This window comes from Pongo abelii, chromosome 14, assembly GCF_028885655.2.
Source record: "Pongo abelii isolate AG06213 chromosome 14, NHGRI_mPonAbe1-v2.0_pri, whole genome shotgun sequence".
Lineage (NCBI taxonomy): Eukaryota > Metazoa > Chordata > Mammalia > Primates > Hominidae > Pongo > Pongo abelii.
Window position 1 is genome coordinate 104,764,840 of NC_071999.2, and position 12,686 is coordinate 104,777,525.

Below are 12,686 nucleotides of genomic sequence, written 5' to 3' on the forward strand. Positions count from 1 at the left end.
TTACAACATATCTCCGCTGGGGGAGAGGGGGGTGTCTGTGCGAGGAAAAGAGGCAAGCGGAAGAGAAGTAAATCCTCATCCACAGGGTCCAAAGTCTATAGACAATGCCTGAAATCAGTGAAAAAAAAAACACAGGCAGCAATTTTTTTTTTTTTTTTTTTTTTTGAGACGGAGTTTCACTCTGTCATCCAGGCTGGAGTGCAGTGGCACCATCTCAGCTCACTGCAACCTCTGCCTCCCAGGTTCAAAGAATTCTCCTGCCTCAGCCTCCCAAGTAGGTGGGATTACAGGCGCCCACCACCACGCCCAGCTAATTTTTTTGTATTTCTAGTAGAGACGGAGTTTCACCATGTTGGCCAGGCTGGTCTTGAATTCCTGACTTCAAGTGATCCACTCGCCTCAGCCTCCCAAAGTGCTGGGATTACAGGCGTGAGCCAGCGTGCCCGGTCAATTTTTTAATGTTCCTCATAAACTAAGGAGTAACAAAAAAATCAACCAGGAGAGATCAAAGGGGCTGCCCTCGGGGAATAAGAAATGGAGAGAAGTGGAAGCAGCTGCTATCTTTCCCAACCAACCTTACAAAACTACCCATTAGACATTTCTAAATAGAAACTAAACCAAATCTTAAGTAATTACAAATAAAACAAAGGATGTGGACCTGTAACAGTTCTTTCAAACCTTACGGCCTAAAATTCTCTTAAAAAACAGGAAGAGACTTAAAATAATAGGAAGATAAACCCCAGCTATGTACTTGGTAAGCATTAATTTAAAACTTGAAATGTTCCCACAATGTATTCAGATACCAACAGGGCGCAGAACAGAAAAGGTTTCTTTTGCTGACGAAGAACCCTCAAGAAACACAATGGAAGGTCTCTAGAGTCAACAATGTTGTTCCCTGGGTGCGCATAAAGTGATTGGTAACCACCAATTTGGGATGTTTCACAGTCTGTACCAAGCAAAGGCGTATCTCAGTTTATTTCCCCTAATTTAAACCTTGCAAACCAGGGAGCCATTTAGGATTAAGAAACTCCATAGTCACCCTCAGGAGGCAGGTTTTTTTATTTTTCCCAAAGCATTTGGCACTGATATTTTTTATAATTTCCACTGCAAAAACATGAATTATGGGAAATGACTGCTACAAACTAGTCCAACGACAGTGGCTGATTCTATGCAATGAGACATGGATAATAAGAGTGCAACTTCTATTTCCTGCACTCACGCCAGCCACAAGATTCCATTAATGATAATCAGCTGCGCTAAGGTATTAAAAAAAAGCCACAGAAAGGTGGCTTGGGTGTGGTCCACTTCCTGCAGGTAAGGAGCTTCCACAAGGGCAGCTCTGAATCATGGGGAGTAATCTCCCAAATAAAGAGCTAAGGGGCCCATTTCTCAGACCATCGGACACCTGGACTCCGGCTTTAGAGTGTGTGTAACTGCACAAGCACAGCAGAAAGCAGCAGTGACCATCGACAGGCTCCTCACCTCAGTAACTGCTCACCCTGCATCTTGCACCAGGGTCCTAGAAAAATATTGAACTGAAAAATGAACCTCAACCTGCACATTAGGCAGCTCAGCTCTACGCATCAGAACGTAGCTCCAAGAAGAGCATCAAAGTCAGAAAGAGGGTGGGAAAGCAACGATGCCAGCCGCCACCTGCCCATAACTGCTCAGCGCAGTTAGCAAGCTAGAAAATCCCATCTGACCAATTCCTACTTGAAGGTCACTTGGTTCTATGTGAAATGCTATCAAGAATACTCCCAGATGTGAGACTGCACTCCTCCCATCAAGAATACTCCCAGATCTGAGACTGCACTCCCCCCATCAAGAATACTCCCAGATCTGAGGCTGCACTCCTCCCATCAAGAATACTCCCAGATCTGAGGCTGCACTCCTCCCATCAAGAATACTCCCAGATCTGAGGCTGCACTCCTCCCATCAAGAATACTCCCAGATCTGAGGCTGCACTCCTCCCATCAAGAATACTCCCAGATCTGAGGCTGCACTCCTCCCATCAAGAATACTCCCAGATCTGAGACTGCACTCCTCCCATCAAGAATACTCCCAGATCTGAGGCTGCACTCCTCCAATCAAGAATACTCCCAGATCTGAGGCTGCACTCCTCCCATCAAGAATACTCCCAGATCTGAGGCTGCACTCCTCCCATCAGGAATGCTCCCAGATCTGAGACTGCACTCCTCCCATCAAGAATACTCCCAGATCTGAGACTGCACTCCTCCCATCAAGAATACTCCCAGATCTGAGACTGCACTCCTCCCATCAAGAATACTCCCAGATCTGAGACTGCACTCCTCCAATCAAGAATACTCCCAGATCTGAGGCTGCACTCCTCCAAAAGTTTGGGTTTTTCTAATTTAAAAAAACCTTGTGACCATCCTCCCCCTCAAAAAAGAACACTTTCAAGCAAAACAAATTCTTACCATTGTTACATTTGGGAACATGGAGTATTGAAAATAGGTTTTTTGGGTTTTTTTTGTTTTTGTTTTTGACACATAGGCAACTAACTAACAAAACAGTAACTAACAGTAACTGAGTACTTTTCTTATTACTCTTTAGCAATGATCAGCAAAAAGGATCATAAAGCAAGAGGAGTAATGAGATACTATAAAATATTCAGAGTTCAAGCCACGAAGCTGAGTGAACACTAAAAATATCCACTTAGGCTGCCCTACTGACACCTGGGCTCCCCACTCGCATCCCTGGGCTTCCTCTTCCCTGAAGTGCTGCAATGCCTTCTAAAGGGGCACCCAGCACTCCCCACACCTGAGAAAGCAGAAGCCCCAAAGAACAGGAGATCATCTGCTCAAAAATGTGCCATACTTCCAGCTGTCTACAGATGCAAGGCCTCCCCCAGGCCCACAGGCACCCCACTGCCTCTTCAGCTCTAGGACCGATCTAGATCTAGCCCATCAGAAGCCGCTGTCACCGCTTTCCAACCATATACCTTTGCTCACTGTGTCCTCAGTCACTGCAACCTTCTTAGGGCACATGCCCCAAGGCAGGCAGCCGACCTCTTGAGGACAGGATGGACTGAGGCTCTGAACACTGCCTCCAACGACTCCGGGCACTATACTCTGTAGGCTCCCCTGTGCAGTCCAATGCTGTCAGTCACCAGAGCACACTCCACAGTTCAGCAAGTCCCGAGGCGCTCTCGGAACCCACGTCTCAGATGTCCTGACTGTCCACACCCAGTGACACACCAACCTTCCCCCAGAGTGCAGATGGTAACAGGGTAACTGGGCAGGCATCTCCCAAGGAAGGAACGAAAAAGAACCCGTGGAAATGTGACACTAACAGAAAAAAAAGTACAAGAGCACTTAAGCCACAATTAAATGCAGCTGTCCTATGTTTGCCTTCATTTCCCAGACTCCCAGAGTGCACAGGCTTCCCTAGGGTGAGCACAGCACTTGAGAAAAGCTCCCCATGTTCCCAAACCGGCCATTAGACACCCGTCTCACTATCCCGATGCAAGGGGCATTCTCAGCAAAGGTCTATTTATCCAAGCAGCAAGAAAAACAGAAGGGGAACGAGGGGGACAGGATGATGTTAACAAGGAGAAACTTCTGGTTTTTAAGCTATTCCTCTAAATTATCTGTATTTTCAAATATGAAACTATGTTAAACTTACAACTTCGAAACATGGTAAATTAACCAGGCCCTGCAATATGCAATACATGTGACTTATATAATTCAGTATTTTTCAAACTGTGGGTCAGGAACCAGTGGGCTGTGAAATCAATCTAGTGTTGCAACTAGCTCCTTTTTTAAATATACCACAACAGCACATCACAAGCACAGGCTGAGCATCCCCGATCCAAAATGCTCCAAAATATGAAACTTTTCAGCACCAACATGACACTCAAAGGAAATGCTCATTGGGAGCACTTCTGATTTCGGATGTTCAACCAGCATATAATGCAAATATTCCAAAATTCGAAACACTTGTGGTCCCAAGCATTTTGGATGAGAGATACTCAACCCGTAGTAAGGATTAGTACTGTCTCCTGAAACTTGTTTTTGATCCTGATGTAAAATGTATTTCTTATATGGGTCATGGTCCAGAAAAGTTGAAAAGTGACAGCTAAAATTTTCTAACAGAAATGTACAAACCAAAATCTCATTTTTAAATCACATTTCTGCAAACTCAAAGCCGATCGGTGTTCCTGCCTCCATCTGAAGCTTTTCTTTTAATCTCAATTGAGTGAAACAACAAATGCTCAATGAAAGACAGAGTACTTATAGCCACAGATCAGCCTGATTTATGTTTATTCGTCACTATATTCACTCAGTTACTGATGTCTATTTTTTTCCCCTACTGAAATATAAAACTGGGGTTTAAGAGGAAAAAAAAAGGAAAGGCTTCAGCAACTTTCATTAAACATTTACTTAAAATGGTAACCTCATTCAGATCTACCACTTTCAACCCCTCCCCTAGGACCTGGCCCATGAAAGTTCAATAAGGGTTGCTGATAGAATAAATTAAAAAATCAGCCTCCTATTTCTGATTTCTTTAGCCAATCCAACTGGCAATGAGATAAACTTTAACGTTTGCAAAAGTAACCATAAAACAGTAACACTGCATGATGAGTGGAGTAGTAGGAGGAGGAGTTTCCAATCACAAACTTGCCACATAATATATGATCTCACCTTGGTCAGTTAAGTCTCCCTTGGTATCCACATCTACAAAATGGTATAATATCATGTACATCTCAAACGGTACCAGTAAGAATCGAGAAGCATAAAAATGATTTGCAAAACATTGAAAAATGGTGTTTATACTAACATGGTTGTTATTTTTCAAGCATCCTTGCCTAGGCCACCTGAATTCACTCTGCTTTTTTTTTTTTGAGACAGAGTCTCGCTCTGTCGCCCAGGCTGGAGGGCAATGGTACAATCTCAGCTCAACGCCACCTCCGCCTCCCGGGTTCAAGCGATTCTCCTGCCTCAGCCTCCCGAGCAGCTGGGATTACAGGCGTGTGCCACCACGCCCAGCTAATTTTTTGGATTTTTAGTAGAAACAGGGTTTCATCATGTTAGCCAGGATGGTCTCGATCTCCTGACCTCATGATCCGCCCGCTTCGGCCTCTCAAACTGCTGGGATTACAGACTCTGCTGTCTTTCCAAGCCAACTCCTTATAAACCCTGGTCAGGAGACAAGAAAAAGGGAGGGCTATGAGGCCTATCAGAGCAAGCCATAGAAGAGATAATGGACTTCTCCCATTTAGCAGACAACAGTCGAAAGCAGGTGTGCTTTTAATTGAATCTTCAGCAACAACTCTTAGGGAAGCCTCCCAGGGCAGTAACAACTGCTAATTTGAAGTAGAAAATAAATGTGCTTGTTGTTTTTCTTTTGTGGGGTGGGGGAGGAGAAAAGAATGTTCTTCCCCAAATGATACACTGTTACCATACAGTCTGTAGATGTACTTAGGTACAGGAATGACTGGCAGAAGCCAACTTTCCTACCTCTAAAACTGTAAAACTGTAACAGCTGAAAATCTGATCATTTCTACCGAGAAACACCATCTTTCATACTAAGAAAACAAAATAAAAACAGTTCCCATGTAACACAACCTAACAGATACATAATAGTTGAGAGGCAAAGTTATTAAGGAAATGTATCTTCTTTTCCCAAGATTTAAGAACTCTGACCCACTCAAAAAAAAAAAAAAAGTGAGGACAAAAATGAAAAGGTGAGATACTAGATACCACCTGGTAACCATCTGATACTGACTTCACAGCACCAGCCAAAGGGGCTTTTAGTACCTTTTCAAACTGATTCGCTATCCACAAAGGCCAATTAACCTAGCAAGTGAGGCATTTGTGCTAGATTCCAACCTGATGAACACGGTATAAGTATCAACCTAAAGGAAATACTGATAAAACTTTTTCTTTAAATCATTACAAGAGTCCTTCTTGCTCCATTGGTAAGAAATTACTTTTTTCACCCAGTTCACTCTGACCTACACACCTCTAAATTCATACCAAAGCGGCTTTAGAAAATACCAAGAAACCACATCTGATTGTTACCCAGCAGTCAGCAGAAGTTTAGGTTTTGAATGCATGCTAAATTCAATGCTCCTTAAATGAGAGTCGACAAAAGAATATTCTTCAAGCATCTTCCCAGTCACTCTTAAGATAACTTAACTGTTACTGCTTAAATATATGTATTTATTTACTGCTTAAACATATATACACACACATATACTGCTTATATATATATATACACACACAGACACACATATACACACACACTTGGACTAAAATTCTAGCTGCCATTAAAGTGGTAACTTTGAGTTCCTATTTTTCCAGAATTCAAACCTGAACAGTGAAATCCAGTTTTCTTTTTACGGTTTCAAAAAAAGAAGGCAGAGAGATGATCTCACTGGAAGAGGCGGGCAGACCCCAGAGGCAGTCCCAGGTCTGGGCACTGTGCTTCTCAGCCCTCAAGACACACGGAAGGAGCCTGTTGGTATCTATAAATCAACCAGTAATCTACTTGGATGCTTTTGGTTTTCTTCAAACACTTAACGTTCTCTCAGCTAAACTGGGAGAGCAAACTTTCATGACATATCCTAACTGTATCCTAAGATTTCAATCCTAAGCATTTTGCCACCATTTCTGCGCCTACAAAGTTTACAAGAGTTAGCCAAGGACGGTGGCTTTGTTTTTCAAGGGGCTAAAAGCAGTCCCCAACGGCAACGAAAACAACAACAAAAAAACCTTTAACTTATACATGTAAATTTGAAATTCAACTCCTCTCCCACTCCCTAAAAAGTCACTGGTAGGCCAAGGTGTCACTAAGTACCGAAAGAGAGGTTTACTGGGCGAAGAATTCCTGTAAATGCAACCAAGTCTCAAAGTGAAAGCCCAGGGTCCCGGGGCCGGGCCGGGCCCGGGACCCTGGTGCGCGGCTGTCCGAGGGATTCCTCCTTCCAGAAGGTTTGCAGCTCGCACTTTCCCCCGGTCCGCAGGTGCACGGGGGCTGCGGGCAAAGCCACTCCAAGTGGAACTCGCGGTTACACCTTCCTCCGCTCCACCCTGCCTACTCCGCTCGGGCCCGGACGAGTCCAGGCGCGCTCCCCGTCCCCGCCCTGCCCAGGTCTCCCGCCCGCCCGCCCGGGGGTGGGGGACTGGCCTGGGGGGCGCGTCCTGGGGCCCTCCGCCAACCCGGCCCCCACGCAGGGCCCTGGGACCCGGCGGGGGCCTCCAAGGGCATCGCTCCACCTCACTTCTCCCGGGGACAGGGCCACCCAGGGCCTGTAGCTCCGGAAGAGTGTTGGGGCGAGGGGAGCGCGGAGGACAAGGCGCCCGCACCCCCACATCCGGACCCAGGCCGCGGTCCCTACGGCTCCTGCACGCACACGCCGGAGACCTCGGCCGCCGGAGCCGGCAGGGACGCCCAGGGACCCGGACTCGGACCCGGACCCCCGGCCGAGCCGGGCGCGCGGGGAGCCAGGCTCCGGCGCGACCCCGGCCGGCTGAGCGTGGGGGGACGCCGTGTGGATACCGCCAAGTTGCTGCTTCCGCCCCGGTCGCGCATCCCGGCCCCGCGGCCCGCGCCCGCCTACCTGCATGCCGGGCAGGCCCGACTGCACCGGGGAGTGAGCCATGGCGCTCAGGACGGCCACTTCCTGGGACGGGACGGCCGGGCCGCGACGATCCGCGCGGGGCGGCGAGGCCCGCGGGCCGCGCACAGCCCTCGGGCGGCGGGGCCGGCCGGAGCCCGAGGCCACCCCAGCCCCGGCGGGTCCCGGCCGGGCGGCGGGGGCTCAGCGGCGGGTGACGGGCCGCGTCTCCATGCACGGCGCCGGGGAGGAGCTGCTGGGGGCGCGGGGCCTCGCGCGAACTGCCGCCGCCGCCGCTGCCGCTGCCGCTATTGCTGGGCTGGAGCCGGGCGGCCTGGGCCCGCGCGCGCTGGCCGCTGGAGCCGGAGTGGGCGCGCACAGCCCGCCGAGCCCGCGAGCGCCGGGCGCGTCCCGCCCCGGCCCGGCCCCCGCGCCCGCCCCCGCGGCCCGGCCGGGGACCCCGCCCCGCGCTTCCGGGAGGGGGAGGGGAGAGGCCGGTGGCCGCGCGGGAGCTCTAGGCCGCAGCCGCCGCCTGCCGGCCCGGCCCGGGTCCCAGCTGCTCCTGCGGCGCTTCCACGCCCCCGCGGGCGGGCGGCGGGGCCGGGAGGGGGCCTCGGCTGGGGCGGGCGCCGGGAGGGAGCGAGTCGGGGCCGGAGGCTGGCCGCCTGCCCACCGGGCCGGCGCCGGGGCGAGCCTGGGCCGCGGCCCCCTCTTCCCGCCAGCCAGCCCACCCCGCCCCGGCGGCCTCTGGGGAAACGGGCCCCGGGCGAGCCCCTGAGGGCAGGGTCGGGGTCGGGGGCACCTGGGGAAGGAGAGCGCCCCGTGGGGCCTCGGCCGGTGGCCTGTGCCAAAAGGCCGGGCAGAGCTGTTTCGGTGTCTGGGTGAAGTTTCCAGCCAACCCAAGAAGGAAACCGAAAGGGGAGAGGCCGAGAGAGAGGTTAATTCCTAGCGCTTTGGTTACCGAAAACAGCCCTGCTGGCACTGCTGGGCTGGGACCTTAGCTAAGCAGTGCGGAGGCTGAACCCCACCATCTCTGGGCTCCGCAGCAAATCGGGAGCACCCACCCACAATAAGGGGAAAATGGGGCGCAGAGGGCAGGGAGGAAGAGAAGAGAATGGAAGGAAAGCGCGTCTGGACTTTGAACTGCAGCCCTCTCCCTCTTTCCCTTGCCTCGGAAGCTCCAGGCCCACTCAGCACCAGTTCTGTCTCCTCTTTTCAGCTGCCTTCTCTCTAGCTACTGAGGGGAAAAGTCAGGATGAAGCGGGTCCCTCGGCCTCCAGGAAGTGTTTTATTACAGTCGCAAACAGGTAGAGCGGCAGCCACCCCAGTGATGACTCCCTGCTCCTTAGATTGTAGGGACGCTGTCACCTCACTCATGCTCCTGAGTGGCCATTTTGCACCCTGGCTGGGCGAGTTAGGCAGACAAAATGAGCCCCCAAAAGTTTACTCCACCGAAGTAAAGGAGTGTTTCTTTTCTGAGGTGTCACTGTATTCCATCCACGAACTTCAGTTCCCCCGGGTGCTCTGGATCTGACACGGAGTAGGATGCTAACATCTAATCCCTTCTTTCCCTTTGGAAAGCTGCGTGGTTTTTCTCGGAGTCCTAGGGAATACGTTAGAATACTTTCATGGTTGTCACTGGTACACCCATCCCTTGAGGAGCCCTGCCACCCCTAAGTAGGACTGCAAGGAAATACAAAATTAAGAGAAGTATAAACCCTGATACCCAGGAACTTAAAATCGTATATAAATTTTGTACACCTAAAAAATGTGGTACCTAAAGAGATGAACAGCAAAACAAGCAAGAATGTGAATCTTTAAAATGTTTCTACTCTTTCGGGCAGCCCAGGAATTCTGCCTAAAGTAACATATCGTAAGGCAACAACCAAGAAGTGTGGAAGAATGCATGTAAAAAGACACAGTGATGTTTAGAATCCTGGGGAAACTGGGAACAGCCAAAAAGTCTCACAGAGGTTAAGTAAATAATAGCATTTTCATACAATGAGTACTATGTAGTCATTTAAAATTACGTCTTTCAGTATCTAGTAATGGGGAAAATGTATTCATTATATATTATTAAAGAAAATGCAGAGTACAAAACACTATATAGACTGATCTCAAATGACTATATATATATGGCTTACAGACACACAGTCATGCATTGCTTAACAATGGGTATACATTCTGAGAAATGTATCCTTAGTTGATTTTGTCACGTGAGCATCATAGAGTGTACTTACAGAAACCTAGATGGCGTAGCCTACTACACACCTAGGCTATCATAGTATGACATATTGCACCTGGGCCACAAACCTGAACAGCATGTGACTGAACTGAGTACTAGAGGCAATTATAACACAATGGTAAATATTTGTGGATCTAAACATGTCTAAGCATAGAAAAGGGACAGTAAAAATATTCTTCTAGGGTCAGCACAGCCAGGGCAATAACCTGGCACCAAGATAAAGAGCAAGAAACTAGATGAATGGACAGAAATGTCTGGATGCTGATCTGAGGCATTACCATGGTAAATGCTCAGAAATCACTTTGCAGTGGGCTAATTGCCAGCAAGTAAGCCACAGCAGATGGGGGACAAAGGCCCATAGTACCCTGGGTATAAAAAAATAACCGGAATCCTAGTTTGTGTCCTGAGGCTAGTGAGGCTCAAAACAGGGAGGTTCTGGCAGGATGTAACTTCTCTGGACACAGTGACTTGCATCCATTAGCTGGTCTGTTGCCCCGAACCCTGTTTATCTTCTCTCCAAGACTGACCATTGTTTCATCCTTTGACAACGTTCATACTGTTGAGCACCATTCTCATCGAAAGAAAGGAAGGAAGCAACATGGGAGTTACTGGTTCTACTTGGCCCTATGTAGGCAGTACCGAGTATTCCCCATGGCAGAAGTAGGTCTCTACCTTATTTGTTTTTGCAGAACAGAGATGATGCACAGGGCCTAAGCCTGGGATCAGATCTGGTGCAATTGCCTATTATGTTCATTCATTCACACCTTTTTTGAATACTAACTATTAATACATGTCAGATACCCAGTTCAGTACTGGGCATATAAACATTAGATCCTCAGGTGCCTCTTAACCCATCCTAGGGACCTGATCTCCCAGAATCCTAACTTTGGATAAATACAATACAATAATTGATTAAACTTAGAGTGGCAATAGCTATCATTTCCCCCAAGGAAAGAAAAGGATCATCCTCTCACCCTCTTCCCCTTATGACTTTCCCTCCACCCCCAATGTATGATTACAACAGGTTATACACTACCGTAAGTCCAGAAGGAGATTATGAGAGTCTCCATAGAGATGATGCATTTTATGGTCTCCATGGAGATATTAACCCATCGAGTTATTTACTTTATCCATTGAATTATTTTCCTTCCCCGGTCCTCTTTGTCTTTTGTGTTCACTTAAGGACATCAATCTGGCAATGAATTATGATCTGAAATATATTCTGGACCACAAAGAATATTTCCATACCCCTATATGGAGCCCCTCCCAATATAAAGCCCCTATGTATTTGCTGCCCCTAAGCTAGTTTGTAAGCACTCTCAGCAGAGCTCAGAGAGGAGCAGAAAACAAGAATTCCACAATCAATCCCCTCAGTTTTCTTTCTAAGTTGAAAAGATAAACACCCCCAAATGCTGCTTTATAAAGAACAGCTAGACAAGTAGAGCATTAGCAATTTAAATTCAGAGATTAAAGAAAGGGACTTACATGGTGAACTTTAAAGGGAGAAATAGGAGTAGCTTGGATAAGTAACTAACAGAAGGCTTGACAAATTTCTACACATGTTCAGTAGGTGAAGACAAATTATCAAGATCAGTTTAAAGAAGAATGTCTAGTCATTGTTGGATGACACAATGGCAAGAAAAGGTATGCCAGAGCCCCAGAAAAATATCCCAGCTACATTGAGGAATGGTGCTAATGAGGTTTCATTCTGTGCGTGGAGAGCTCAGAGGGCAGGCTCTTGCAGGGATGTCACCCTAAGTAGGTTTTCGGTTGCACCCTGCCTTAGTTTGCTAGGGCTGCCATAACAAAGAACCACCAACTGGATGGCCAAAATGACAGAAATTTATTTCCTCACCGTTCTGGAGGCTGGAAGTCCAAGATGAAGATGTCAGCAAGGTTGGTTTCTTCCGAGGCCTCTCTCTTGGGCTTGTAGCAGCCAGCTTCTCCCTCTGTGTTCTCGTGGTCTTCACTATGTGTTCCTGTGTCGTAATTTCCTGTTTTATTTATTTATTTATTTGTTTATTTATTTATTTATTTATTTTGAGATGGAGTCTCGCTCTGTTGCCCAGGTTGGAGTGCAGTGGCGAGATCTCGGCTCCCTGCAACCACTGTCTCCCAGGTTCAAGCATTTTTCTTGCCTCAGCCTCCCCGGTAGCTGGGACTACAGGCGAGCGCCACCACACCCGGCGAATTTTTGTATTTTTAGTAGAGACGGGGTTTCACCGTGTTGGCCAGGCTGGTCTCCAACTCCTGGCCTCAAGTGATCTGCCCACCTTGGCCTCCCAAAGTGCGTGAGGCACCACGCCTGGCCCTAATTCTTTGTTTTAGAAAGATACCAGAGTCATACTGGATTAAAGCTCATCCCAATTACTTCATTTTTGCTTAGTTACCTTATTAAAGTTCCTATCTCCAAATACAGCCACCTTAGAATGTGGCTAGAAATTAGGACTTCAGCATAGGAATTTTGGGGGGACACAAGTCAGCCCGTAACACACCTCCTTTTCTGCAAATGCATGTCTGGTCAGCCCCCCTTTAGCTGGGTCTTCCAGGCTCAGCTTCAGGAATGAGAGCTTCCTTCTCCCTTGCCAAGGCCTGTGGAGCTTTCTGCGCGCTTCACGTTGCACACTTCTGCTAATAAGCATTGCTTCATATTTCCTTGGGCGTAGGCCTTAAACTTTATCTTGCATAGAAACCAGAACACTAGTCTCCAATCACTGTACAACTGAGAGCAGAAACAGAGAATGCATAGGTGTTTGCTTGATAAAATATTCCTGATTAAAATAAATCATCTGGAACACGTGACAAAAATCTGCCAGAAAAGGGTTCAGAATATTTTGCAGGCCTATCCATACTCAGTTC

The 12,686-nt window shown here is 48.1% G+C and overlaps 1 protein-coding gene across 2 annotated transcripts in view; it reads right to left on the reverse strand.

Moving 5' to 3' along the window:
• STK24 (serine/threonine kinase 24) overlaps positions 1–11,697 on the reverse strand; it is a 132,850-nt gene extending 121,153 nt beyond the window's left edge. The window contains exon 1 of one of the 2 annotated variants that reach the window (XM_063715007.1): positions 11,683–11,697. Coding sequence is in view for 1 of the 2 variants with exons in the window: in XM_024231065.3 (XP_024086833.1) it covers positions 7,586–7,627 (42 nt within the window). In the remaining variant the exon portion in view is untranslated. Of the gene's footprint in view, positions 1–7,585; positions 7,965–11,682 lie in introns of those variants that run through there. The other variant, XM_024231065.3, reaches the window with a different exon arrangement.
• Between the last annotated feature and the right edge of the window lie 989 nt (positions 11,698–12,686).